Source organism: Ictidomys tridecemlineatus, chromosome 3, assembly GCF_052094955.1.
Source record: "Ictidomys tridecemlineatus isolate mIctTri1 chromosome 3, mIctTri1.hap1, whole genome shotgun sequence".
NCBI classification, from domain to species: Eukaryota; Metazoa; Chordata; class Mammalia; order Rodentia; family Sciuridae; genus Ictidomys; species Ictidomys tridecemlineatus.
Genome location: NC_135479.1, coordinates 50,131,760 through 50,159,624, shown reverse-complemented (window position 1 = coordinate 50,159,624; position 27,865 = coordinate 50,131,760). Strand labels below are relative to the sequence as shown.

The 27,865-nt window shown below is 49.2% G+C and overlaps 2 protein-coding genes across 5 annotated transcripts in view; one reads left to right on the top strand and one right to left on the bottom strand.

Annotated features, from left to right (window-relative positions):
* The window catches only part of Inca1 (inhibitor of CDK, cyclin A1 interacting protein 1), a 10,367-nt gene extending 6,122 nt beyond the window's left edge, over positions 1 to 4,245 (bottom strand). Inside the window, exons 1-3 of one of the 4 annotated variants that reach the window (XM_078042728.1) lie at positions 2,739 to 3,156; positions 2,073 to 2,155; positions 584 to 667 (exon numbers count right to left, since the gene is read on the bottom strand). In XM_078042728.1, coding sequence (XP_077898854.1) covers positions 584 to 627 — 44 coding nt within the window. In that variant the 5' untranslated portion in view covers positions 628 to 667; positions 2,073 to 2,155; positions 2,739 to 3,156. Of the gene's footprint in view, positions 1 to 583; positions 668 to 2,072; positions 3,157 to 4,102 lie in introns of those variants that run through there. The other 3 variants (XM_040269495.2, XM_040269492.2, XM_078042727.1) reach the window with 3 other exon arrangements.
* Kif1c (kinesin family member 1C) lies at positions 3,211 to 27,865 on the top strand. The gene is made up of 23 exons (XM_005337344.4): positions 3,211 to 3,408; positions 5,103 to 5,222; positions 5,458 to 5,590; positions 6,011 to 6,087; positions 6,459 to 6,638; positions 7,275 to 7,340; positions 7,701 to 7,879; positions 7,968 to 8,079; positions 8,488 to 8,565; positions 8,722 to 8,787; positions 8,874 to 8,949; positions 9,406 to 9,484; positions 9,684 to 9,829; positions 11,158 to 11,327; positions 11,479 to 11,558; positions 11,684 to 11,759; positions 17,696 to 17,775; positions 19,034 to 19,128; positions 22,184 to 22,267; positions 22,674 to 22,860; positions 22,987 to 23,059; positions 24,197 to 24,811; positions 26,646 to 27,865. Exons 3-23 carry the CDS (start codon positions 5,485 to 5,487, stop codon positions 27,330 to 27,332), a joined length of 3,312 nt encoding a protein of 1,103 aa, XP_005337401.1. The 5' UTR covers positions 3,211 to 3,408; positions 5,103 to 5,222; positions 5,458 to 5,484; the 3' UTR covers positions 27,333 to 27,865.

Here is a 27,865-nt window from a genome sequence, read left to right as displayed (position 1 = left end):
CAATTCCCTACAATCACACTTTCTAACCTTGTATCCCCCAAGACCTGCTATTTTCCCTTATATTCCACTTATGTTTTATTTTTTTTCATGGTACTCAACATTAGCTGAAATTATATTTGTTTATATATTATGTCTTCCCTACCCTAGAATGTAAGCTCTCTGAGTAAAGTACCTATAGGTAATTGTTGAATCCCCAGTGCTTAATACAGAATATTGTAAAGTTTAAAAGCCTTCTGTTGAGCTGGGTTTGGTGGTGCATGCCTGAAATCCCTGTGACTCAGGTGGCTGAGGTAGGAAGATCACAAGTTCAAAACCAGATTTGACACCCCTGAATTTGAAAGTAAAAAGGACTGGAAGTAAAGTTCAGTGATAGAACACCCCTGGGTTCAATCCCCAGTAACACCAAATAAATAAATAAATAAAATCTATCCGTTGAATAAATCAATGAACCATCAATTCCCAAGCCCAGACACAAAGCTGAGCTTCCTGTTCCTTATTTCCCTATTGTTGCAGAGAAGAATCTAGGCATGCAATCTTCCCTCCATCCCACTTTCATCCCCCACACCCAACAGGGAGGACTCACTTGGCAAAGGGGATGAGATTGTCTCCATCTGCCTGTACCTGCATGACTGGACTGGTGGGTACCTGGACTGTTTCCTTCTTGGTACTAGGAGGATAATGAAAAATGAAACATTTTCTCAGGGTTGTAGGGATGAGACCAGCAGCAGATTTAGAGATTTATAAGAGAATGTGTGGACCCTGAAAACAGACAGCTTAAAAGGTATTTTTAGGGTTAGGGATGGAGCTCAGTAATAAGTGCTTGCTTAGCATGCACTAAGTCCTGAGTTCAAACCCCAGGACTGGGGGTGCAGTGGAGAAAAGATATTCCTAAGTCTGGACTATTAATTAAACATACAGGTTGAAGATGGTAAGTACAGGAAGGATAGATGTGGTAAAAGGGAAAAGAAATTTCTTAAGCTAAATATATTAAGTAAGTAAAATTTACAGATGGCAGTTAAGGGCCTTGCCAGGTAATATGCGATAATTCAATGAAAAAGGATGATAAGTGGAGATTGGATGGGCAGAGGCATTGGGGGTAGTAGGCACAGAACTGGTGGTTAAGGATAGTTAGAGAAATAACAGAATTTGAAGGCTAGTAAATGAATCAGGTATGAGTGTGGTAAGTGGAAGTGTGGACAGAGTGAAACATTGGGGACAGAAATGGAGGGGCAGTTAGGAATGTCTTTGTGCAAATAGGTGAACAGGGAGGTCAGTTGCACAGAGCCATATTTAGGGGCAGTCAAAGATGACCTGAGAGCCAGTTGGGGTGGGTAGAAAAGGTAGTTAAGAATACTAAATGAGGGAGTTGGAGATGTGGCTCAGAGGTGGAGCACTCGCCTAGTAAGCATGAGGCATTGGGTTCAATCCTCAGCATCACATAAATGTAAAATATTGTGTCTTCCTATAGCTAAAAAAATTTAAAAAAAGAATACTAAATGAGGGTTGGATTTGTGGGTCAGTGGTAGAGTGCTTGCTTAGCACCTGTGAGGCACTGGATTGAACCTCAGAACCACATAAAAATAAATAAACAAAACATCTACAACTAAAAACAAACAAACAAAAAACCCGAAAAAATTAAATAAGCACTAGGAATATAGCTTAATGGTTAAACTCTTGCCTAACATGCCAGACGCCCTGGGATCCATCCCCAGAACTGGGAGGATGGGGGTGGGGTAGAGATGGGAAAGAAACCTAGATGAGAGAGGAAAATGCATATGGGTTGCACACAAAAACAGAAAAAGCCAATTGGAGCTGAACAAGTATTTATCCAAGAGTAATTAGGTATGGGTCAAGAAAAAGTTACTTGAGGTTAAAAAAAAAAATGAGGTGGCTGATAGGATAGAGTGGGGCTGAATGAGCAGGTGGGATTTAAATGGAATATCCTGGGACAGACCTAGTGGCATCTGGGAGCTGAGAGCATTCTGAGGGGGATTTAAACCTTAAGTGGGGTCGCCTATCAGGGACAGGACGGGGCTTAATAAAGTCAGACAGAGCAGGTCAGTGGTACACACCTGTAATTCCAGCTAGTTAGAAGGCTGAAACAGGAAGATGGCAAGTTCAAGGCCAGCCTGGGCAACTTAGCCAGACCCTGTCTCTAAACAAAAAATACAAAGGGCTGGGGATGTAGCTTTGTGGAAGAGCACCCCTGGGTTCAATCATCAGTACTGGGTCAGGAGTGGGAGTGAGGGTGGAAGTGGGCAAAAAGGATCTCTCAACTGTTGACCCAGGGATAGGCAAGGCCTTGGAGGGCAAGCCAAGACTGAGAGGATGGATGAGGACCTGAGGAGTCAGGAGCCAGTCTGGTAGTAGAGTAGCCACTACCTCCCTGAAGGGAAAGACTGAGGCCTGAGGGGCCACCGAGACCCCAGGTAGGTGCCCTGGGTCTTGGCTGGACCTTTGGGCGCAGCTAGGCCGGAAGGCATAATTGGGGGGTCCTAAAGAATCCCTCTGGCCCTGAGGTGGTGGGCCCCTGCTTGAGGGGCAGTCTGGGCCTGAAGTAGCCAGGCTGAGTCAGCAGAGGTTGTTTGTCTGGGCGGGCAGCTGCAGCTCCAGAGGGCACCACGACCTGAAGGGGCTGCTTGGGCCTGAGGCGGAGGACCCAGGACGGCGAACTTGGGGACCAGGAGAAAACACTGGGTGGCTGCGCCGCCGAGGGCGTCCGCGCTTGGCCACAGCACCTGAGGAAGATAAGCTGAGAATTCTAGAACTACAGGCCGAACGCGGAGGACGGCCGACTCCGGGATCCAGGCCTAGGGAGGTGTCCGCGCGCGAGGCGCGTTTGGGGGCGGGGCATAGACTGAACCGCCCCGGGGAGGAGCCTGCCATGTGGCTCCGCCCCCAGGCGCGCCCCCGCCCCTCCGGGAGCGCCTCCGACGCGGCGACGTGCGCGGGTCCGGGGCCTGGGTCCCCTGTAGGGTCCGCCCCCACCTTTCCCGGCTCCTCAGGAGCCAGTAATTTCCAAAGTTCGAAGTCCCGCTAGCCCTTCTGTGTCCGTAATTCGGTTCTCAGGTCCCCGCCCGGGGGGGCTCACAGTCCGGGAGCATTGCCCCTTTAACAAGGGTAGCCGGGTGGCTCCTGGCCTCTTCTCGGGACAGCGTGCGCGCGCCCGCCGTCCCCCGCCCCTGGCTCCCGCCCCAGCTCGCGCTGCCCGGGCGGGCGCCGGCCGCTGGCGCCGCTACTGCTGCCGCCCCCGGGGCGCAAGTCCGCCGCCCGCCGCCCGGGGACCCGGCGAGGGGCGGGGGCAGCCCCGAGTCGGTCCCGAATCTTCCCTGCTCCCATCTCACGCTTCCCGGAAAGTTTGTCCCTTTGCACTCCGCTTGACTGCTCCCGGAGCCCCGCCGCGACGAGGTGAGAGGTGGGGGTGGGGGGAAGGGAAGGGACGCCCGCGGAGGAATGTGCCGGGCTGGGGGGCGGGGAGCCGGGGTCCCGTTTGCACCGCCCGGCGGGCGCCGGCACAGTGCGAGAGCTGGGATCATGTGCTATTTGTCCCGCTGAGGCGCAGAGAGGTGCCAGGCCCCGGGCAGCCGTAGGTTAGCTGGACAGCAGGACAGGGTTTGCATGATTGCTCCGAGAGGCCCGCAGGGGCCTGTAGGAGAACTGCGGAGTAGGCAAGGTGCAGGTGGCCCGAAGCCCCCTTTCGGGTCAGTCGGCCCCACCCCAGCCGCCGGCTCCTCCCTGTATCCCCTGTGCCCTTAAAGCGACACCCGCAGACCCTGTACCTACTCCCTATTCTTTTACCCCGCTGTTGTCTAGCCGTGACATCCCATTCTCTGCTCTTTTAGTGGCAATAGCGTCACCCTTGCATGTCTTCAGCAGTGTCCTTCCCTCCCTTGGTCAGGGTCTAGGGGGTCAGGGCTGTTCTTCCTGAGCCAGCCTCTGTGATTTAGGCTACTCCCTTCCTGTCCTGGGACAGACCAACCCCTCACCCTTCCCATGCTCTACCCAGAAAGGCTAGTGAGGTAAGGCCCGACATGACAGAGGTTTGAGGTCCTTTGGGGCCACAAATTGGGGCCCAGCAAAGATCCCTTTCCATAATCCTCACCCTTCTGTCCGTGGGCGTGGGCTACTCAGCCTCTCCTCCCAGGGCGTGGGCACCCGATCACCCACATTCCTAGGCTCCAGCCTGGCACCTTCCCCAGTGGATGCCATAGCACTAGCTCCAGGCTGGGGTTAGGATCAGCCTGCTTCTTCACATTCTCCCTCCTTCAAGGAGGTTCCCAGTGTCCTCTCCTTCAAAGACACAGGTATTCTAGGTCCTCCAGCGATGGAGCCTTGGGGGTTGGTATGATGGATACAGGATGACTCCACCCTCCCCTGCCCATTGTCCTGGATCCTGAGGAGGAAGTGCTGGGGGCTGGGCAAGGGGTTTGGGGCTCACAAGGCAGGTCCTGTGGAGCCTGAGTCCCAGGCTGTACCTCCAGCCCTTGGACTTTGCCCCTCAGCAATAGTCTTTACCTCATATTTAGAAGTGGTGGGCTCTAGGTGGCAACTGATTTCTACTTCTTCCTTGCTGACCCTGAAGGGGAATTATTGGTTAGATTTTCTGTTCTCATCTTTCCTGTAGTTTGTTCCTTGAGCCCACTCCCTGCTATTCACTGTCTCTGGGTTTGATATTCCTGTATCTCTTCCTTTCCTCCTCCCATTCTTTCCTCCATAGCATGACCTCAGTCTTGCCTTTTGTTTTATTTTTCTGGTTTTCTTGGTGTCTGTGACTTTATGTTTCTCTTCTCCCCCTTCCCGCTGTCCTCAGTGTCTCTGCCCATGTGTCCCTCTCTGAATTGCCCTCTGTCCAGCTCCTCCCTCTCTCTCTTTCCCTCCCTCCCTCTCTCTCTTTCCTTCCTCTATCTGAGCATTCAGTATACTTGTGAGTGACTGAGGAATAAAAATATCACGGTCCCTGCCCTTGGATTCACATTGCATTCAGCTACTCCAGAGGGGCAGTCTCCTTACCTTTCCTAACACCCCTTGCCCTCTAAATGAAGAATCCCATACAGACCTCTGGAGCCATAGGTGCCTCCTAACCACTCTTCTCCCACAACCAGGGTTTTCCCACAGTTCCTGCTGGTGTGGCCAGGCCCAGAGTATAGAATGGGGCTCTCCTTACGAGGGCCCGTGGCAGCCAGAACTGATACAGCACCCCTGGTCTGGGGCCACGACGCCAGGTAACTGGGGTTATGGCCCAAGTCTCTGCAAGCTGGGATAAGGCTGGGCAGAGAAGCAGGAATACCTTTGGGAGCTCCTCAAGACCTTGACATTTGGGAGAAAGATCAGGGAACAGGAACTGGATCCTTAAGGGGCTGAGGAGCTGGGGAAGGGAGTGGAGAAATGGTTTTGAAGCTGGGAGGCAATATCTCAATCTTCCTGGTGGTTCTGATCACCCCTTTCTCTGTCCTCCAGCTGAGGAGGGCAAGAGTGTCTGGAGCTATGGCTGGTGCCTCCGTGAAAGTGGCAGTGAGGGTTCGACCCTTCAATGCCCGTGAGACCAGCCAGGATGCCAAGTGTGTGGTCAGCATGCAGGGTAACACCACCTGTGAGTGAGTCCCAGGGGCCTGGCTGGGCACAAATGGGGAAGGCCAGGCCCACCATGTAGGCCAGTCCTGCTGGGCCCAACCAGAAGGAGGGCTGTGCTGGGCACAGAGCAGGTGCAAGTTAGTTGTAAGGGCGGGGGTTGGGGCAGGCTAGCCTTTCCATGTTCCTGTCCCTGGGAGGGGGAATGTTGGCTGAGAGCCCTCCATTGCCCAATCCAGAGAGGCAGCTCAGTGGGGGCGGGTCCTAGGAAGCCAAAATTAGCTTTGGTGACTGAAGGGGGTGGGGAGTGTTAAAGGGGAGAGATGAGCTAGGGCAGAGGTGGGGTGGGATGCTTGGATCCCAGGGATTTGCATGGGAGTATGCAGAGTTTGGGAGGACCTGATTTTGACTTTCCTTCCTTTGCCCTCCCTTGCCCCCTCAGCCATCATCAATCCCAAACAGAGCAAGGATGCCCCCAAAAGCTTCACCTTTGACTACTCTTACTGGTCACACACTTCGGTGAGATTGCTAAGCCAAGGGAAGAGCTCAACCATCCTGTTGACAGGGGCTTAGGTTCTGGGAGGGGCCATGGTTGGGAAACAGGGACACCGGGAGATTGGTTGGGACTGGATTGGGAAGGGGAGGACCCCTGGGTGGGGGCGGGTAAGACCCTTAGGTTTTTATTAGGACCAGGAGGGGGGAGTAGAATTTCTTGGGATAATTAGGACCCATAGGAGCTTGATAGGATCTTTAGGATTGATGATGGAGCAGGGGTGCCCAGGACCTTTGGGAAGTTATTAGTGATAAAGGGCAAGACTCTCAGGCTATAAGCACAAAGGACAAAGTTATTCAGTACTTCTACTGTCTTTCTCTGGCCCCCTTTCACCTAGGCTGAGGACCCCCAGTTTGCATCTCAGCAGCAGGTGTATCGGGACATTGGGGAAGAGATGCTACTCCATGCCTTTGAAGGCTACAACGTGTGCATCTTTGCCTATGGACAGACTGGGGCTGGGAAGTCCTATACCATGATGGGGCGTCAGGAGCCAGGGCAGCAGGGCATCGTGCCTCAGGTATGTGCTTGGGACCTGGCTGGGCATTTAGGGCAGGAGCATCTTTAGCTGCCCCATAGGGAAGGAAGGATTATGCAGAAGAGATCTGGTTCTCCAAGGTCGTTAGTGGTAGGGCATGTAATAGAGCAACTTGGGCACTTTGGGGAAGGGGTTTTTTTCTCCTTCCAGAAACATTAAGGCTCTATGATAAGAGCCAAGGCCCTAGTGTCAGAGCCTTGGGTTTCGACTTTACCACTTGGCTGTTGTTTTACTTTGTTTCATAATTATCTGTGAACACAGTTCCCCTCTGGGCTTCTGTACTATAGACAAGGTATTTACTATAGAAAGATGTAGATTTGGGTATTTGAGAGTTGGCCATAATTCTCCCTGGCCATGTAGCACAGTGGCCTTGTACCCAGAGTCAGCAGCAGGACTGCTGGGTTTGGGTACTGGATCACTGAATATTAGCCTGTGACCCTGGGCAAGTGTGAACCTCTCACAGGTTGTTTTCCCATCTGTAAAATGGGAATGACCCTGCCTTCAGGACTTTGGGAAGAGTTGAAAGGGGTTAGCTGGAACAGAGCCTGGCCTGCGGCTGGGCACTGCAGGTGTGCCATGAACAGGAACTTCTCTATGCTTCTTTGTGTCCCACTCCAGCTCTGTGAGGACCTCTTCTCTCGTGTTAATGAGAACCAGAGCTCTCAGCTCTCCTATTCTGTGGAGGTAAGCCCAAGTCTTGGTGGGAGGTAGGGAAAGGGCTTGCTGCTTCGGGCAAGAAGACAGGAAAACAGCATTTAATATGGAGGCCATCTCTGGGGTCAGCCTGGGATATAATTCTGGCTCTGCTGGTTATTAACTGTGCTTTTGAGGAATGATTTCAGCCTTTAGCTCCTTAGTGTGTATTTGTGTGAAATGCTAATGACTGGGACTCTAGGGTTGGTGGGTGGCTCAGTGAGCTAGCATATGCAGAATCTTATCCCTGTCTGGTATACATGAGGTATGGTTACCTATGTCCTGTGCTATGTTAGGTTTCACTGGCAGTGTTTTCTGCTGGCTTCCTCCTTATTTGTGTCTCCTACTCAGGTGAGCTATATGGAGATTTATTGCGAGCGGGTACGTGACCTTTTGAATCCCAAGAGTCGGGGCTCTCTGAGAGTCCGGGAGCACCCCATCTTGGGCCCCTACGTGCAGGACCTGTCTAAACTGGCTGTGACCTCCTATGCAGATATTGCTGACCTCATGGACTGCGGAAATAAGGCGCGGTAAGGCAGGCTGACAGAGTGGAGGGGAAGGGAGCCAGGTTTGGAAAGAAGAGGGGCAGGACCTGTGACTACTCTTCTTATTCCCTAGGACTGTGGCTGCTACCAACATGAATGAGACCAGCAGCCGTTCCCATGCTGTCTTCACCATTGTCTTCACACAGCGCAACCATGACCAACTTACTGGGCTAGACTCAGAGAAGGTGGGGACTTCCCCACAGTGGTGACAGGGATATAATGGAAAGGGCCTGGGCTTTCCCTCCTCACACATGCTGGATTATGCTTCTTGGGATTTCCATAGCCCTCTGTACCGTCCCACCAGAATCAGATCAGTGCATCTTGTTTGCTTGTTTTTCCTTGTTAGACTCCTCAGGGCAGGGCTGTGATCCCACTGTGTCCCTTGTCCTGGTATACAGTGGGCAGGTGAATAAGTAAACAAATGAATGAGTAACCAGCTCCTCCTTATTGTCTTCCTGTATTCTGTTTTCTCCAATCCTTTTCCTTTGCCCCCCTCCTGGCTTTCTCCAGCCCTTGCTAATTACCCAGACTCCCTTGATTTGCTTTTCTCACCCCCATCCTCCTCACCTCCTGCCTCTTTCCTCTGACCCCAGGTCAGTAAGATCAGTTTGGTGGACCTTGCTGGGAGCGAGCGAGCTGACTCCTCAGGGGCCCGGGGCATGCGCCTGAAGGTAAGGCTTTTCAGAAGGATGGATGGGGGAGTTTGGAGGGCCATGTTGGGAGATTGTTGATTATAACCTAGGACCCTCACTAGGGAGTGGGAGAAAGGGAAATAGATCCCATTGGGAGAGGAAGATTTCATCTCTACATTCCTCATCCTTTTCCAGGAAGGTGCCAACATCAATAAGTCTTTGACTACTCTAGGGAAGGTGATCTCAGCCCTTGCAGATATGGTGAGACATGGGTTGGAAGAGAAGGGGATGGGAAGGGGCATAAGGAGTGGCCCCACTCTGACTGCCTTCTCCTTCCCATCCCCCAGCAATCAAAGAAGCGGAAGTCAGATTTTATACCTTACCGGGATTCTGTGCTTACCTGGCTACTCAAGGAGAATTTGGGTGAGGGGTTCCTCTCTCGCAACTCTGCTACTATTCCCACGAACTTCTTTGATATAGCTAACAGATTCTCTTGCCACCCCTAGAATCCACATCTAGTCAGCATAGTTTTACTCCCCGCCCCCAACCTAGGGAATATCCTTTGAAGGCTTAACCCTTCCTACCAAGTCAAGGACCTGCTGACCTGCCTACAGATGATCCCTCTCTGACCCCATACCCACTGCTGCCTTCAGTTCCCTCCCATGGACCTATGACTGTCTTATAGACATCTGATGTTTCCCTGACCTCACCCCTTCTCACAGCTACCAGGTTTCATGATTGGCTGCACAGCTCTTAGTTTCACTTGATCTCAGACAGTGACTCCATCAGACCCTTGCCTGAGCACTGAGGATCCCCACCCAACCTGATTTTCCTAAGGACCCGGCTCAGTTAAAGCTTTTCTGTCCTCTCCATTCATAGGTGGGAATTCACGCACAGCAATGATTGCAGCCCTGAGTCCCGCTGACATCAATTACGAGGAGACTCTCAGCACCCTCAGGTGGGGCTTCTGGCTCTGTCAGGGATGGGGCAGTGTATAGAAAGCACCAGGACCTCAGGGGCTGGTCACTCAGGACCCTTCCCATTAGGCAGGATGAGCCCTCAGTCTTCCCACAGGCCTGGGAGAGCGGGATACAGGCTGCCAGCTGGGGTTTCCTGTACCTGCCTTCACCAGTCTCCATCTTCCCTCCTTGCCCCAGGTATGCTGACCGTACCAAGCAAATCCGCTGCAATGCTGTCATTAACGAGGACCCTAATGCCCGGCTGATCCGAGAGCTGCAAGAGGAGGTGGCCCGGCTTCGGGAACTGCTGATGGCACAGGGGCTGTCAGCCTCTGCTCTGGGAGGTAGGGGCTCCAGGCAAGGAGCAGCTCAGAGACACTTTCTGGCCCACCCATTCTTTCCACCCACCATGAAGCCCTTTGCATATTCAGAGAGGCACATGTTTCTTCCAGTGTTACAGAGCTGAAGGGGACTGATTCTCCAGAGGAGTCAGGATTTGGAAAGTCTTTGGCAGGCTTCTGGATAATGACAGTTCGGGAATAAACGGCCAGTTCTGAATTTATGGCTCATATAGTGAATTGTTAAGAAGTGTTCTGAGTCCTTGCCTTGATAGAAGTTCTTGTTAAATATCATGGTTTTAGTTGACCATAAGCTTAACAGTCAACAATAGAATGGATTCTGAAATGCACTGATCTTTCTCACTGATAAGAAATAGTATCCATGTTGGGTGTGGTGGCATAGGCCTGTAATGCCAGCTACTAGGGAGGCAAAGGCAGGAGGATCACAAGTTCAAGGCCAGCCTGGGCAACTTAGTGAGACCTTGTCTCAAAAATAAAAAGTACTGAGGATATAGATCTGTGAAAAGAGTGCCCCTAGGTTCAATCCCAGTATCAGAAAAAGAAAAGAAAGGAAAAGCATCTGTGTTATAGGATGCTAATCCATGTTAGCTGGATCAAGTATGGATACTCTGCATTCAGTCTTAGGGTCCATCCCACTGAGGATATCAGGGTGCTGAGAGCCATAGTTGGGGGATTAAGGATGTTCTTGGGAAAAGAAGAATAAGGTAGATCGATGTTCACCTTCAGCATTTGATGGGTTATCTCCCAGAAGAAAAAGCAGCTACTCTCTTATTCTAGAGGGCAGAGCTAGAAACAGTGAGTACACATGACATGCTGAGAACTTTCTGATCATGAAAGTCATCAATAATATAAAGGGGGCTGGAGTTATGGCTCAGTGATAGAGCGCTTGCCTAGCATGCGTGAGTCACTGGGTTCAATCCTCAGCAGTGCATAAAAATAAATAAATAAAGGGATTGTGTCCACCTACAACTAAAAAATATATTTAAAAAAAATGGAAAGAAATGGCTGTTTTGTTCGGTAATGGGCTCTCCATCCATGGGTTAGAAACAGGTTTGATGCTTATTTGTCAAGGCTTCTTAGGAGAACTGCCTGCCTGGTGGGAAGTTTCCCAGATAATTTCTTAAGTCCTTTCTGAAGCTTATGGCCTTTTATAGTCTTTAATCAATTCCATCTTTATTTAATCACCTTTTTTTTTCTTTTTGAGACAGTATTTCACTGTGTTGCTCAGGCTGGTCTCAAACTCCTGGCCTCTGCCTCCCAAGTAGCTGGGGCTATAGAGCTTAGCCTTGTTCTTTTATCTTTCTCCCTTCCAGGCCTAAAAGTGGAAGAGGGGAGTCCCGGAGGTGCTCTGCCAGCCGTATCATCTCCCCCTGCCCCAGCTTCACCCTCCTCTCCTCCTGCACATAACGGGGAGCTGGAGCCCTCATTTTCTCCCAGTGCTGAACCCCAGATTGGGCCCGAGGAGGCCATGGAGAGGCTGCAGGTGAGAAGCTTGAGCTGGCAAGGGATGGGAGACTGGGAGCTGCTGGAAATTAACTTCCTGAAGAAGAAGAAGGAATCCCAGGAATACCATGTTCCCTAGGGTGGATATTTGTCCCCACTGTCCTTATCCCTGCTCACCCTTGTTCTCTTAGGAGACAGAGAAGATTATTGCTGAGCTGAATGAGACATGGGAGGAAAAGCTTCGTAAGACAGAAGCCTTGAGGATGGAGAGGTGTGAAGGGCTGAGGCTGGCGGTGGCAGCAGCAACAGTCGTGGGAGGGGGAGGAGGTCAGGCCCTATAGGGAAGGTCTAAGCTAGTGAGGGTAAGAATGGCATTTGCCTCTCCTTTGCCCACAGAGAAGCATTGCTGGCTGAGATGGGCGTGGCTGTCCGGGAGGATGGGGGAACTGTGGGTGTCTTCTCTCCAAAAAAGGTATGTAAAAGATTGGGTGAGGAGGCCTATGCAGTTCCCTAGATGCTAGAAAAAAGGGTTGGGGTAGAAGGATGGGAATTCTATGATCTGTTCCTCTGAAATTTCTGACTTGTCCCTTCCTCATCTGTGTCTCCTCTCCTTCTACCACCTGTCTGTGTTATCCCACCATCTGTGCCTTCTCCTTCATCCATTGGACAGTCAGCAAGAGTTTAGTGTTTAGTAAGTGCCTGCCACCAAGGAGTCAGGCCCACAGAAGGATGACTGGGTTCCTGTTGTCAAGGGATTGCAATAGCAGCTTAGAATCTAGGTCTTCACGTGTGTTTTTGTGAGTTCGTGCACAGAAGTTATCTTGGAGTCATGAGAAACTGCTCATAATAGTTACCTTGGGAGAAAGGGAGAACCTGGAGGTTGCTTTGGATAGGGACTTCAAAGCTTTAAATGTTTTTTTATCATTTGAATTTTGTACCCTATGCATGTGCTTCCAACTCAGAAAAATTTACTAAAATTATGGTTTTGAAAGGATAACTTGGGAAAGCAAGACTAAGGCAGGGAGAAGAAGAGTGAGCACTATTCTGTGGAACACTGATTGTCCATGCATCAGGCTTGGTCATAGGTGGAGGCATCAGAGTGGCCTGGAAATACAGCAGCTAGATCCCTGGAGAAGCTGGTTTGGAAAGTGGAGCCTGAAAGGTGGACAGGACTTGGGGGGATAGGGAGGAATAGAGACAATGTGAGGCTAAGCAAACTTGGTACATGTGGGATTGGGTGGGTGGGACCTGCAGGTACCTGACATGTGCCTGCCAAGTTGTAGGTACTTTGCTGAGAGGAAAGAAGAAGCAGGATGGGAGTAGTTGGACTTCATTGGGAGCAGAAATGATATTCAAAATACTTAACCAGCTGACACTGGGACTCACTAGTCAGAATGGATGCTGGCGTGGCACAGCCCTACTGGTACATACCAATAAAGGGGTGATGCAAAGGCCAGTTTGAGCAGAGCAGGAACTTCCAGTCCCACCAGGGAACTAGCCAAGCCTGTCTGGTCCATGGTGCAAAGCAGACTGATTAGGTTGTAAGTCCAAACATTGCTACGGACCAGACAGGGTCACTGGGTTCTTCTGTCAGGAAGAGGTGGTGGGTTACTGGAAAGATTGCTTACTTTATTTTGTAAGGTCAGATCCATCTGGAAAACTGAGCAAGCAGGGATCATTGAACCATTGTTCTGAAAAAAAGAAGAGGACTTTGCTTTGTCTGGCCCAATTTGCAGCGAAGGAATGAGAGAACTGTGTGTGTATAATTAAGAGTGGCAGGCCAGGCTGAGAGGCCTGGTCCATGGCTGGGTACCCAAGGCTTTGGAGTCTTTCTGAGGGAGCAGACCCTGGGGGCCCAGTGACATCTTGGGCATGGTGGCTGCAGATGGTTCTCAGTGTGGCTTCCAGTCATCTTTGGATGCTTATATATGGGGCACTTCCATCCAGTTGCAGTGATGGAGAATTAGCAAAGGAGTGGGGAAACTGAAGAGGAGTACATTTCCTCCCCTGGGTGGAAGTAAGTGGGGTGGGGCGTGCTCAAAATTGCTTAGGGATGCCATCTACTATAGCTCTGAGATCAAAACTGGAGTTCTTGTTTGTTGGTATGGGGATTTAACCACTGAGCTACGTTCCCAGCCCTTTCTTATTTTTTATTTTGAGACCAGGTATCTCATTAAGTTGCTTAGGGCTTCACTACGTTTCTGAGGCTGGTCTGGAACTCCCATCCTCCTGCTTCAGCCTCTGACTCACTGGAATGACAGGCATGCGCTGTTGCACCTGGCTGCTTGTTTGTTTTTAATTGTTTTGGTAAAGAGAGAACATTCAAAGTACTAAGAGGTGTATGTGGTGAAAAGTAAGTCCTTTCCACCCTCAAGTTCCCCTCCCAGAAGCAACCTCCATTATCGGTTTCTAACATACTTTTCTAGAGGTAGTTATGCATGAACGGTCATGTGTTGTATATAATTATATTCATGTGTACACACACAGTCTCTCTTTATAATGGTAGTGGTTGCATACCTTATTATTTTTATTTTAAAGGTTACTTTGCTTTTTTCATGGTGTCAGATTATTCCATCCTGTAGATGAAATATGATTTAGCCACCTTCCTCCTTATGGACATTTCGTTGTTTCCCCTGTTCTTTGTTTCTATGAACAATGCTACAATGAGTGATTTTTTTTTTTTTAAGAGAGAGAGAGAGAGAATTTTTTTAATATTTATTTTTTAGTTCTCGGTGGACACAACATCTTTGTTTGTATGTGGTGCTGAGGATCGAACCCCGGCCGCATGCATGCCAGGCGAGCGCGCTACCACTTGAGCCACATCCCCAGCCCCCAATGAGTGATTTTTGGGGGTGGGTACTGGAGATTGAACTCAGGGGCACTTGACCACTGAGCCACATCCCCAGCTCTGTTTTGTATTTTATTTAGAGATAGGGTCTCACTGAGTCCTTAGTGCCTCGCTTTTGTTGAGGCTTGGAACTCAGAATCCTCCTGTCTTAGCCTCCTAAGCAACTGGGATTACAGGCATGCACCGCTACACCCAGCTTACAATGAATGATTTTATAAAGAGGTGTTGTCTGCCTAAATAGATTCTTATAAGTGAAGATTTGGTGTTTTCCCGGCATGTCTGAGGTCCTGGGTTCAAACCCTACTACCAAAAAAAAAAAAGAAGAAGAAGAAAAGTGATTTATATTGCTAAAGTGCCCTCTAAAAATTAGAACCATGGTAATTTATACTCGTAAGAACAACAGAGGCCTGTTTTTTTCCCTCTCTACTACGTTTTTTTTTTTTTTTTCTTGGTACTAGGGATTGAGCCCAGGGGCAATATCCCCAGCATTTTTTATTTTTGAGATAGGGTCTCTGTAAATTGCCCAGACTGGCCTTGGACTTGGAGTACTCCTACTTCAGCCTCCTGAATAGCTGAGCTTATACATGTGCACCCCCTGCCTGGCTCCCTTAGCCTTTTTAACATTTAAGATTTATCAAACTTTTTTTTTTTAACTGGAATTTAATCCAGGAGTGCATTATCACAGAGCCACATCCCCAGCCCTTTTTATTTTTGATTTTGAGACAGGGTCTATTGAATTGCTTAGAGTCTTGCTAAGTTGCTGAGTCTGGCTTTGAACTTGTGATCCTTCCGCCTCTGCCTTCTGAATTACTGAGATTACAGGCAGGTGCCACCATCATCAGACTTTTTGATCTTTGTCAGTGTGATTGGTGAAAAGGTATCTTGGAGTAGTTCACATTTGCATTTTTTCTCAGAATAGTGAAGATGAATGTATTCTCATTTGTTACTGTGGTGCCAGAGGTCAAATGCAGGGCCTCATACATGCTAGGCAAGTGCTTCATTACTGACTTATATCCCCAGCCCAACTCATGTTTAAAAGGCACATGTGTTTCAGAGGGAGAGCTGTTAGACTCACCAGGGAAATAGGTTTGGTGGGAGTATCTCCAATCTTGTGAAGGAAGGGTGGAGAATTGAGTCCTGGGGAAAAGCAACAGTTTGTCTTGGAGAGGACCAGGATGCTTAGGGAAAGCCTGCTCTTGCTGGGACCCCTACTGTCAGGCCTAACTTCTTTTTTAATCAGTGATTTTTAAACCTGGCTTAGTGCTTCCTTCACTGGGGCCATAGCTAGAGGGGAGGGGAGAGGACCAAACTCAGTTCTTCACCCCAGCCTGGGCCTGATTGGCTCTGTGCTTATCTGTGCTTGACATTCTAGGCTCCCAGATAAGGTTTCATTTAAACAAAGAGTTCCAGGGCGGAACAAAAATTGAAAGCATTGCCCCAAATCATGTCACCTCTCTCCAGGGATAGATCTTTTCTGCTTCCAGATCCAATCAGTGTTTGCCAGTCCCAGAACAGGCCTGACATTGCAATATAGGGATGGTAGTGTCCCTTAGGCAAGGTATGGGAACAGCAATCCTGGGATCCCTTGGGAGGGGCAGACATGGATACCCATCATATCAACCATGGACACATCCCTGAGTACCCCATAGGGGGCAGGGTGAGTTCCAAAGAAATCTGGGCCTCCACTCCTGGTTGTTTTGCCTCAATACACTATGCTTTTCTGCTTCTACAGAATGCCTTTTTTGTTGTTGTTGTTGTTTATTTTTAGGTGGTGCTGAGGATTTAACCCAATGCCTCACACGTGCTAGGCAAGTGCTCTGCCACTGAGCTACAACCCCCAGCCCTGCTTCCATGTTTTTGTTAGAATGTTTTTCCATGGAACATTCTCCCCTCTGCATGTTTGGGCCCACCTGAGGGTCAGACTAGATCCCATGTTGCCTTTGCCATGAAGTGCTCTGATCCCCCTGAACCCCTATAGTTCTGTACTTCATTCCTCTCTGTATGGAAGTCCCTTCCAGAATATGGGGGCACTTCCTTCCCTGGGAAGGAAGGAAAGTAAGAATAAATGAACAAACTATGCAAGGTCATGATGTCAGAAACTCTTATATAAGGCATCCATTTTCCCCCCTTGTAATGAGTGGTGTTTCCATGCTACACCTTATCTCCCAAAGTTGACTGATTTCCTTACTGACAGAACAGCAGAGTGTGTGTTTGATTCATTTGTGTCCCCATTCTATACCTCACCATGGTGAGGTAGAAATCCTACCGTGAATCCTTGTAGGTTGGAGGCAAGGGATCTTGTATTGGGTCAGAAGACCTAGGAAAGCTTCGTGGAGAAGTGGCATTTGCAACAGACTAAGTGGCATTTGCGACACAATAGAAGTAAATGATTTTGACAGATGAGGTAAGGGTAGGTGGGGAGGAGGGAGATTGTTCCCATTGGGAACTCAAGCAGGGCTCTAGTCAGGAGGGCATGGGGCACCAGCTGGAGAGGTTTTGGTAGAAAATTAATGATGTGGCCTCATTGTGGTGCAGGCAAGAAGCTGGGAGACCCACTAAGAGGGCACAAAATCAGACAATACCTGAAGCAGGATTGTGCCAGAGAGTGGACAGTTGTGGGCCGAGGCTGCAGCCATAGAGAGCAGGACTTCTGGCTTGCAACCAGTGACAGAGTGGGTGTGGAGGGAACAAGACCTGTATGCTCCCCAGAATTTCATGCCTGGTGAGGGTGGGGTGTCATAAACAAATCAGGAAAAGGTGCTTTGCAGGAAAGGAATGGGTTGGGTTTTCAGCATAATGATCAGCTAGGTAATTGGGATGAGTTTAGTCACAGAGGCATTAGGCAGGAACAGTATCAAGCAGTTACTGTGGTGAGTGACCCTGGCCTGAGGTGAGTAGGTCCAGAGAGGGCTGGTGGCTGGGGAAGCTGGGGACTCTGCCATGGGAAATGGAAAGTGTTTTGATTGATTGGTACTGGGGATGCAGTCCAGGATCTTAACACATACTAGGCAAGTGTTCTACCACTGAGCTATACCCTAGCCTAACATTTTATTTTTAAATTATAAAAGTAATCTATGCTCACAAGACATTTGATATGAAATGAAAGGTGGCATGTACCAATTTCCTCACCCAATTTCTTCTCTTATTCTTCAGAAGTTGCAAGATAGATTTTAAGGAAAGAAATTAAGGGGGTGGCAGAATATAGGGCAGAGAGGACAGTGCAGGTTGGCTCCAAGCCTTCCTGTTGGGGAGCCTGGTGGGCTGGGGCACTTCCTAAGAGAGAGGATCTTGGGAGAGGTTACTGACATGAGAAGGGTGGGTGGTGGGGTTGGTTTTTGTATGTGAGGAGAGGGTGATTATTATAAGTGGAAACCATAGAATCAAAAATGCTCCTCAGGGCAGAAAGGAGGGTGGGAGCACTCTTCAAAAGTGAGAGCAGCGTGAGCAGCAGGCAGTGTGAGAACCTGGAGTTATGTCTACTCCTGCAAGCTCCTCTCTTTATGACCATCCTGGCTGGTTCTCATGAGTCCTCTCCTGATCAGTCACTTCTACATCCTTAGACTCCCCACCTGGTGAACCTGAATGAAGACCCTCTGATGTCTGAATGTCTGCTCTACCACATCAAAGATGGCATCACCAGGTAGCATGTACCCAGCAGCCTGTGGGGCGGCTTCTCTTTTTTGGGTGTGGTTATAAAGTATGACTGGCTGGATGGCTAGCTTGCTTTCTTCAGTATTGGGGATTAAATTTAGGGATGTGCTACCACTGAGCTATGCCCCCAGCCCTATTATTATTATTATTATTATTATTATTATTATTATTATTATTATTATTATTATTTTGGGACTGGGGTGCTTAACCACTAAGCTACATCCTGAGCACTTTTGTTTTTTATTTTGAGACAAGGTCTTGCTAAGTTGGTTAGGGCCTTGATAAGTTTTGAGGCTGCTTTTGAACTCTTGATCCTTTTGCCTCAGACTTCCAAGTTACTTGGATTCCAGACTTGAGCCACCATGCTCAGCCTTTTTTATTTTTTATTTTGGGACAGGTTCTTACTAAATTAACCATGCTGACCTCAAACTTGCAATTCTCCTGTCTCAGCCTCCCAAGTAACTGGGATTACAGTTGTACATCGTATCTGGCACGATTTCCTTTCTTAGTGGTCACTGGAATCAGTCAGTGTCTGTAGTCAAATGCTGTACTCCTGAGCTGTACCCACAACCCCAGATCTATGGACATGTGCCTCCACAGTCCTGGTTGCTCTCCCAATGTCACCTCCCTTCTCTGTTCCTCTTTCTTTTTGGTTTGTTTTCTTTTCTTTTTTTGTGGTACTAGGGATTAAATCTACGGCTTCACACACTAGGCAAGCATTCTACCACTGAGCTACACTCCCAGCCCTCTCTCAGCTTCTTGACAAGTTGCTGAGAGCACCTGTTCCGTGGCCATCCTCTATCCCCCAATTTGGTGAGGGCAAGATGTTTCTTGAAACCAAACTGATCCAGCACTTCTGGGGATGGCTTCTGATGGCTCATGGTCAGGGTGTGGTACCCACATGGCAAACTCAGAGGTTGAGGGCTGGTAGCTTCACTGGCTAATGCTAATGAAACCCTGGGGCTTAGTGCCTCCTGTGGTTAAAGAGAGTGAGCATTCCGTTCCCCTGTCCCTCCCAGTGAAGGTATTTGTGGCTATCCTGGGTGAGCCTTGTGGTTAAAGTTTGGGGTAAATAGCCCTAAATGTAGGTAGGAGGTTTATGGCTGAGGGTGTTTATCCAGTCCAGCCTTGCTTCCTTGTCTGTAAAATGGGAATAATTATGCTTGGCTTATCGAGTTGGAGGAATTGGTTTTTGGGAGGCAGATGTCTGGAACATGCTCAGAAAATGTTGGCCCTTGCTTCCCCAGGGTCGGCCAGGTAGATGTGGACATCAAACTGACAGGACAGTTCATTCGGGAACAACACTGTCTGTTCCGGAGCATCCCTCAGCAGGATGGAGAAGGTAATGATTGGTGTGAGGGGTATAAAATAGAGTGACCAGAAAAGAATAGAGACAGATTCTATCTTCCATCCCACACAGAGGCCTGGGTCTGGCACTGGGGAGTGCAGCCATGTAGAGGGGGAAATATATTCTTATACTCTGGGCTCTGAGCTCATAGGTAAGTAGTGAGGGTACCAAGCCTTTGGCTCTGTGTATGGTCAGGGAGCACCAAGGATTCGAGTAGAAATAGAACACTGCAGTGTGCCAGAGAGTGGGATATGTTCCTATCCTTAATTTTTTAGCCTCAAATAGCACCCTGGTCATTATATATAAACACTCATCTTCATCTTAATGGAATATCTGAATTTATCTCTGGGAGAAACACAAATTTTTCAAGCTATGATGATGAAGTTTTCTGAGGTTAAGGGGTTCATGTGCCTCTGTGGTTCCAAAACTTTTGGAGACTTTAGCTCTTAATGTGGCCATAAAGCTTTCAGGAATCACAGGTTCCAGGGGTGAAGGTAGAAGCCAGTCTGACGTCAATAAAATAATTCTCATGCAATTTAAGGTATATTTTTTTAATGGTAGTGGGAATCAAATGCAAGGTCTCATGCATGCTGAGCAAGCATCTACAACTAATCCCCAGCCCCATCACACATTTTAGGAAGAAGTGGCTGGGTGTGGTGGCACTCACCTGAGTTCCTGGCTGCTCAGGAGGCTGAAGCAGAAGGATTGCTTCAGCTCAGGAGTTTGGGGCCAGCCTGGACAACAATGAGACTTCATCTCAAAAGAGTAGAAAAGACACTTATAACATAGGTTAAGTGTGTCTCTGTTCAGGGTTACGGTTTAGTTCTGGGTCTGGTTAGCTTAGTCATTGTGGTCTGATTCAAGCCCCCCAGTGGCAGCAGATGCTTCTAGCATTTTGGTTGAAAATCTTGAATCAGTTAAGTTCAGTGAGTTATTGCTGAGTTCCTGTTCTGCGGTTCCCTCCAGCCTTGTGCCAGGAAAGATTTTAAAGCCTTACGAAGCCCTCAGGGCCAGCCCACTATCCAGGAGCTCTCAGGGTGTTTGGGAGAAGACAGACATGGGCAACAGTGTTAAATAAATCACAGTAAAAGCAGTCAATGTGTATGTGCCCCAAAGCGGGGAACTATAAAGGTTGAGTCTGTCTTGCAATTCTGTCTCTGCCTCCCAAGTAACTGGGATTACAGTTGTACATCATATCTGGTTCTTAAAACTTGAAACTTGACGTGAAACTGGTCGTAATGGCACATGCCTATGATCCCAACAACTAGAGAGGCTGAGGTAGGACTATTGGAAGTTCAAGGTCAGCCTGGGCAATTTAGCAAGATACCGTCTCAAAATTAAACATAAAAAGGGCTGGAGTATGTAGCTCACTGGGAGAATTCTCCTGGATTCAAACTCCAATACTGCAAAAGGGGAAGAAAAAAAAAACCCAGACTTGACTGGAGACAGGCAGAGAATATGGGCAGCATAGACATATAATTATTGCTCACTGACCATCTACTTGTGCCTGTGCATTTTCTCACATAGTTCAATGGTGCCTGAACAAGGGTTCTCAGGTTAGATAATTTGCCCAAGACCACACAACTAGAAAATGGCAGAACTCCAACTGTAGGATGGCAGGCTCCAGGAACTATGCTGTGGGTTGTGCTCGGGGCTGCCAGATTGTTGTGGGTACAAGGACAGGGAGGAGGCTGCCCTGATCCACTGGCCCTGTGTTCTATCCACAATACCTACCCTGTCCTTTAGAGGGGACTTCAGATTATCTGTTTTTAAAAATTATTAGAATTAATAATTAATTAAATGATTTTAAGTTTTCTTGTTTATTGTTTATATCTTACGAGTCAAAGGTAAGCTCTGTGATGGCAGGGCTTTTTGCTTTTTACCACTTTATTAGGTTCTAGGATCTAATAAAATAGTGCTTGAGTAGGGGTGCAATATATGTGTAAAATCAGTGAATGTATTTTGGGGCATGGTAGGAAATAAGAAATAAAGGTGGGATAAATTGTTACCCCTTAGAGCTGCTGGCATCCTGTTCTCTCATGGCTGTTCCCAGATGCATAGTGCTGCCCTCAGCTGTCTGTCTCCCAGTCCTCCTCCTCTCTGTTATTTCTGCCCATTGAGATTTTAGTCCCCCTCTGAGCATTGATTGACTCAGAAGTCGCCACTTTCACATAATCCTTTCCAGGCCTCTTTCCCTAACCCAAGTTTCTTCTCTGCTCTGTTTGCCCTCTCTGTATCAAAGTCCCCAATATCTGCTTGATGTTATAATTCATTACATGTTTGTGTAAATAATAATAAAAAGTCATGTTTATGCATTATTTTATGGTTTATTTGAGTTATTCTATAAATAAAGACTTAATTATCCCACTTTATAGATGATCCCAGAAATTACATGACTTTCTCAGAGTCCCTGGCTAAGGAGTCACAGAGCTTTAGTCTTTGGGATATGGGGATCCCTTGGTAATGGTCACTGTAGCTTCTTGAGGACAGAGCTGCCGCATGCATTTTTGTGTCTCCAGCAAGCATCAGGCTTAGTGATTTGTACCATGGATCACCTTGATATGACTTTTATCTTGTCATATGTCAGCTGTGGCTTGAGAAGATTAGTCAGGTGGCAGTTTGCAGGATGCATCAGACAGATGGTTCGAGCCTACTGGAAGAATTCAGGCCTGGCCAGGGATAAGTGTTAATGGGAAAGGTAGGAATAGACATCTGAAAGGCAGAAGTGAAAGGGCCTTTGCCCAGTTGCACATGAGAAATGAAGCCTTTTGAGAATTATGGGTTTTCTATGCTGCTGCTGGGAGGACGGTGGTGGGTGAGTAGGGAGCCACTGCAGAGATTTCTGGGAATCATAGTTGGGGCTCTAACCCTCCTTCTGCTCTTCCTTTCCCGTGCTGCCTGCCACCAGAGGGGCCATGGCACCCCCCACAGGTACTGGGGGTGGGACTGGTGGTGCATGTGTTTTGGGGGGTAAAGCAAAGTGGGAATCTGTGACCATAACCCACTCTTGCCTGGGTCTAATCTTTACCCTTCCTCTCTGCCCACTCAGTGGTGGTCACACTGGAGCCTTGTGAAGGAGCTGAGACATACGTCAATGGGAAGCTTGTGACAGAACCACTGGTGCTGAAATCAGGTAGAAAATGTGTCCCAGAGTGAGGGTCTGGGACGTGGCCATATGTACAAAGTCCCAGGGCAGGGCTTTCTGAGTGCATCATAGGGTGTAAGACCCTGAAATAAATCAATAACAATGTAGGTGTATGAAGAAGGAGCTAGAAAGCAAAGAATCAAGGAGTCAAGTCTTGATTTCTTGCTGTCCCAGCTCCTCCTGTCCCTTTTCCTTTTGGCTGATCCCTATCCCTATGGGGGAGTTCCTGGGACCAACCAGGAGAATGCCAGCTTAGATTTCCCTCTCAGCCTGGGGGTGATGAAACAGAGGGTATCATGGCCCTTGGGAAATGACAGCAAGGAGCTCTATGCTATGAACATGGGGATGGGTTTGCTGCTGTAGAGGAGTCACTTTCCCCTCTTCTCATCTCTAGGAAATAGGATTGTGATGGGCAAGAACCATGTCTTCCGCTTCAATCACCCGGAGCAGGCCCGGCTAGAACGCGAACGAGGGGTCCCCCCACCCCCAGGACCACCCTCTGAGCCTGTTGACTGGAACTTTGCCCAGAAGGAACTGCTAGAGCAACAAGGCATTGATATCAAACTGGAGATGGAGAAGAGGTATGGGGGGTCTTCCATGTGTCCTTCCAGGCCCCAGGCTCCCAGCATCCTCCTGTTGTCGGGCATCCCACTGAAGTAGCTCCAGAGCCCCCCACAATTCTGCCTTCCCACTCTGCTCAATCCCAGGCTTCAGGATCTGGAGAACCAGTATAGAAAAGAAAAGGAAGAAGCTGACCTTCTGCTGGAACAGCAGCGACTGGTAAGAACAGAGTAGAGGCACATAGAGCCTGGGGAGGGCTGGCAAGCAGATGAGCAGGGAGGCCACTATCACCTCAGTTGACTTCACTTTGAATATCCTCTGAACCAGAGTAGGAAGTGGGGTGGGATGAGAGGTAGAAGTGGTTTGTTTAGGAGGAAAGTTAGCAGAGATGTGATCAGGGAGGAAAATGTTATATGCAGGGAATTAAAGTTCCTCCCAGTTGACTCAGGGTTTTATCACATCTAAGTTACTGTCATTTACATAAGATTTATCTTCTCTCTCTCTCTTTTTTTTTTTTTTTTCTTTTTTTGTGGTACTGGAGATCAAACCCAGGGCCTCACACATGCTAGGCAAACACTTGACCATATTATTTTTCTTTTTTTTTAGGTACTAGGATTGAACCCAGGGGTGCTTTACCACTGAGCCACATCCCCAGCCCTTTTTATATTTTTTCTTAGCGACAGGGTCTCACTGAGTTGCTTAGAGCCTTGCTAAGTTGCTGAGGCTGGCTTTGAACCCACAATCATCCTGCCTCAGCCTCCTGAGCTGCTGGGATCACAGGCACGTGCCACCGCACCCAGACTTTTAAGCCTTATCCCAAGCAGTCATTTGCTGCATAATGTTTTTCATTGATAGACCACATATAAGAGGATAGTTTCATAAAACTATTTCACCAATTTGTAGTGCCTTCATTTGTGTCATTACACTCTATGATGTGCTTATAATGACAAAATCACCTACTGGTGCATTTCTCAGAATGTGTTCCTGTGGTTAAGCTGTGCCTAACTATAAATACACAAAATTCCAGACTCAATTAACTACCGCTAATACTTAGCCAGTTGCTGTTCTAAATGTTTAATCCTTAAAACATACTTGTAAGGTAGACACCGTCATCATCTCTGCTGTCTAGACCAGCAACAACTAGTTAAGCAGTTCATAAGAGAGATGGAGAAGAGGTATATGGGGGTCTTCCATGTGTCCTTCCAGGCCCCAGGCTCCCAGCATCCTCCTGTCCTCCGTAAAAGGCAGAGTAGGACTTGAGTACATGCATGCTGAGGAGGTGTGTCCTGTGTCTTTGGGACCAGGGTGGTGGGATATCCTTAGCTCTCTCCCTGTCTTTTCTCTCTCTGGCCCCAGTATGCAGACTCTGACAGTGGGGACGACTCTGACAAGCGCTCCTGTGAAGAGAGCTGGCGGCTGATCTCCTCCTTGAGGGAGCAGCTGCCCCCCACCACAGTCCAGACCATCGTCAAGCGCTGTGGCCTGCCCAGCAGTGGCAAACGCAGGGCCCCTCGTAGGGTTTATCAGATCCCCCAGCGGCGGAGGCTGCAAGGCAAAGACCCCCGCTGGGCCACCATGGCTGACCTGAAGATGCAAGCAGTCAAAGAGATCTGCTATGAGGTGGCCTTGGCTGACTTCCGCCATGGGCGGGCTGAGATTGAGGCCCTGGCCGCCCTCAAGATGAGGGAACTGTGTCGCACCTATGGAAAGCCAGAGGGGCCTGGAGATGCCTGGAGGGCTGTGGCCCGGGATGTCTGGGACACAGTGGGCGAGGAGGAAACTGGAGGAAATGGCAGTGGCGGTGGGGAAGAGGGAGCCCGCGGGGCGGAGGTGGAGGACCTCCGGGCTCACATAGACAAGCTGACCGGGATTCTGCAGGAGGTGAAGCTGCAGAACAGCAGCAAGGACCGAGAGCTACAGGCCCTGCGGGACCGCATGCTCCGCATGGAGAGGGTCATCCCCCTGACCCAGGTAGGGAGGCTCTGCTGAGCTTTCTTCCTTCTCCCTTCATTTAGCTCTTCCCTTTAGGAACCTGTATCTCCCACCTCAGATCCCAACCTCCTTCCTCTCTGTGTTTGAAAAAAAAGCTTATTGAAATTTAACAGTCTTTCTCAGTGGAATTTAGGAATCCTATGCCTCAAAATCACCAGGCTGCTCACAAAAAATGCAGACTTCTGGGTTCCACCAGGCCTACTGAATCTACATATTTGGGGATGAACCTGTATTTGTAATAAGCTCCCCAAGTGTTTCTGAAGTGCAATTAAAGTTTGAGAATCACCAATGCAAAGTACACAGTTGTTAAGTTGCAGCTTGAAGACTTGATGTGCTTACATTCTCATAACCTCCCTCTTCCTCCTGGTTGGCCATTTACTCTGGTGTATCTGTCTGTGCTCCATGCTTTTTGTGTGTCATCAGGCTTACTCCTCACAATTGCCCTGAGTGGTAGTGTTATCCCCTGTCCCTGCTTTGCATGTGTATACTCAACCCTGCTGTCTGCCAGGTCTTGTGCCAGTCACTGGAGTTACTTAAACCACACTCCCCCCCCACCCCCAGTACTGGGGATTGAACCCAGGAACTCTCTACCACTGAGATATACATCCCCAGTCTTTATTATTATTATTATTATTATTTATTTATTTTAGTCATTTTAGTTGTTGATGGACCTTTATTTTTTATTTATATGTGGTGCTGAGAATCGAACCCAGCACCTCACACATTCGAAGCAAGTGCTCTACCACTGAGCCACAATCCCAGCTCACACCCCCAGTCTTTTTTAATTATTTGCTTTTTGAGACAGTCTCACTAAGTTACTTAGGCTGCCCTCTAACTGTGATCATTCTGCATTAGCCTCCCAGGTAGCTGGGGTTACAGGTATGAGCCACTGTACCCAGCTGACATGTAAACTTCTGCTCTGTTCTAGCTTCTTGTCCAAGGAGAGACCAGTCAGTCAGTTGTAGTCAGGGCTCAAGGTTTACGAAGGCTTCCTTCTCTAGCAGTTTCTGCTCCTCTCCTCTTGTTCCACTCAATCCCTACCAGCTTCCACAGTTTGTTTTTTAACTGTTTGATACACTCCACCCTCAAGGCCTTCACACCTGCTCTTCCTTATACCAAGGTGTTTCCCCAAAGACAACCATAGCTTGCTTCTCACTTTTTCAGAGTTTCACTGAAATGATGACATCCATTTATTACTGTAGCCACACCTGCCTGTCTTCCTATCCTCCTCTGCTCTGTTTTGTGTGTGGGGTGTGTGTGTGTGTGTGTGTGTGTGTACACCAGGGATTGAACTCAGGGGCACTTGAGCCACATCCCTAACCCTATTTTGTATTTTATTTAGAGACAGGGTCTCAAATTTTTAGTGCTTTGCTTTTGGTGAGGCTGACTTTGAACTCATGATCCTCCTGCCTCAGCCTCCCGAGCCGCTAGGATTACAGGTGTGCGCCACTGTGCCTAACTGCTCTATACTTCATCTGTAATATAACTGACAATTATTTTAACATCCCTAGGTATGTTATTACTGGTGTCATTGTACAGATGACTGAGTCTCAAAAAACTGAGGCAGAGATTACAAGGCAAAGATCTGACCACACAGCAAGGAAGTGGCAGACCCAGAATTGAGCTCAGACAATCTGGCTGTTGGGCCTGTACTCATAAACCACAACCTTCTAGCTTTTCTTATCTTCAGGCTCTTCTCTGGATCTTCAATATCTGGTCATTCCAGTTCTTTCTAATTTACTGTCTTAAACCCACACATCCTCGGGATTCAGTTCTTACATCCCTTCTCCTTTCTCACCCCCACCCACTCCAGGATCATGAGGATGAGAATGAAGAAGCCAGTGAGGTCTCCTGGGCCCCACCTGAAGGATCAAATGCAGTAGAGGAGGCAGCGCCCAGTGACCGCTCACCTTCCGGCCGTCCCCCTTCGCCACCCTTGTCCAGCTGGGAGCGGGTGTCACGGCTGATGGAGGAGGATCCTGCCTTCCGTCGTGGCCGCCTTCGCTGGCTGAAGCAGGAACAGCTGCGCCTGCAGGGACTTCAGGGCTCTGGGGGCCGGGGTGGGGGGCTGCGCAGACCCCCAGCCCGCTTTGTGCCCCCTCACGACTGCAAGCTGCGTTTCCCCTTCAAGAGCAACCCCCAGCACCGGGAATCCTGGCCAGGGATGGGAAGTGGGGAGGCCCCAGCTCCACCCCAACCCCCTGAGGAGGTCACTCCCCCACCCCCAGCCACCCCTGCCCGCAGACCTCCAAGTCCCCGCAGGTCCCACCGTCCCCGCAGGAACTCCCTGGATGGAGGGGGCCGATCCCGGGGTGGGGGTTCCACACAGCAAGAACCCCAGCACTTCCAGCCCAAAAAGCACAATTATTATCCCCAGCAGCCCCAACCCTACCCAGCCCAGCGGCCCCCAGGGCCCCGTTACCCACCATACACTACTCCCCCGCGAATGAGACGGCAGCGTTCAGCCCCTGACCTCAAGGAGAGTGGGGCAGCCGTGTGAGTCCCACACACTGGGCAGAGAGGGTCTGGCCAGGCCCTTGCTGGGAGAAGGGAAGGTGCAGGAATCGCTGCTTCCCCAGAAGCCCTCGGGCAGGGAGGCCCAGAGAGGACAGAGAAGGTCCGAGTAGGTGTTATAGGATGTGGGGTGACTGAGCTGGAGGCTGAGAGAAGGAAGAGGGCACGGAGTTGCCAGGAGCAAACCAAAGTGAAGGAAGAGCAATAGGAAGCTGCCTTGGGGCCACCCCTTGGAGGGGGGGTCCCACAAACGCTGCTATGGGGGGGTGGGGGTGGGGCTGCATAGCCAGTGTTTGACTTTCTTTTTGAGTGGGTGCAAAGTGGGGAGAGGCGCGTTCTCTTCCCCAGTCCTTGTCTGTCTGTCTGTCTGTGGTGGGTTTCTGTTTCCAGGAGGGTGTGGTGGGATCATAAGTCATTCCCCTCCCCTTCCAGGCCTCCTGCTATATTTGGGGGACCTGTTTGGTTTGGCTGGAGTCCCATGAGGATGTGGGACCCCTTAATAAAGGATAGCAAACAGAG

Excerpts from the sequence above, each read along its gene's own strand:
- Kif1c (XM_005337344.4), top strand. The coding sequence starts at position 5,485 with ATGGCTGGTGCCTCCGTGAAAGTGGCAGTGAGGGTTCGACCCTTCAAT. Across the intron at positions 11,328-11,478 it reads AGGCCATGGAGAGGCTGCAG|GAGACAGAGAAGATTATTGC; the intron begins GTGAGAAGCTTG and ends TTGTTCTCTTAG. Across the intron at positions 22,861-22,986 it reads AAACTGGAGATGGAGAAGAG|GCTTCAGGATCTGGAGAACC; the intron begins GTATGGGGGGTC and ends GCTCAATCCCAG.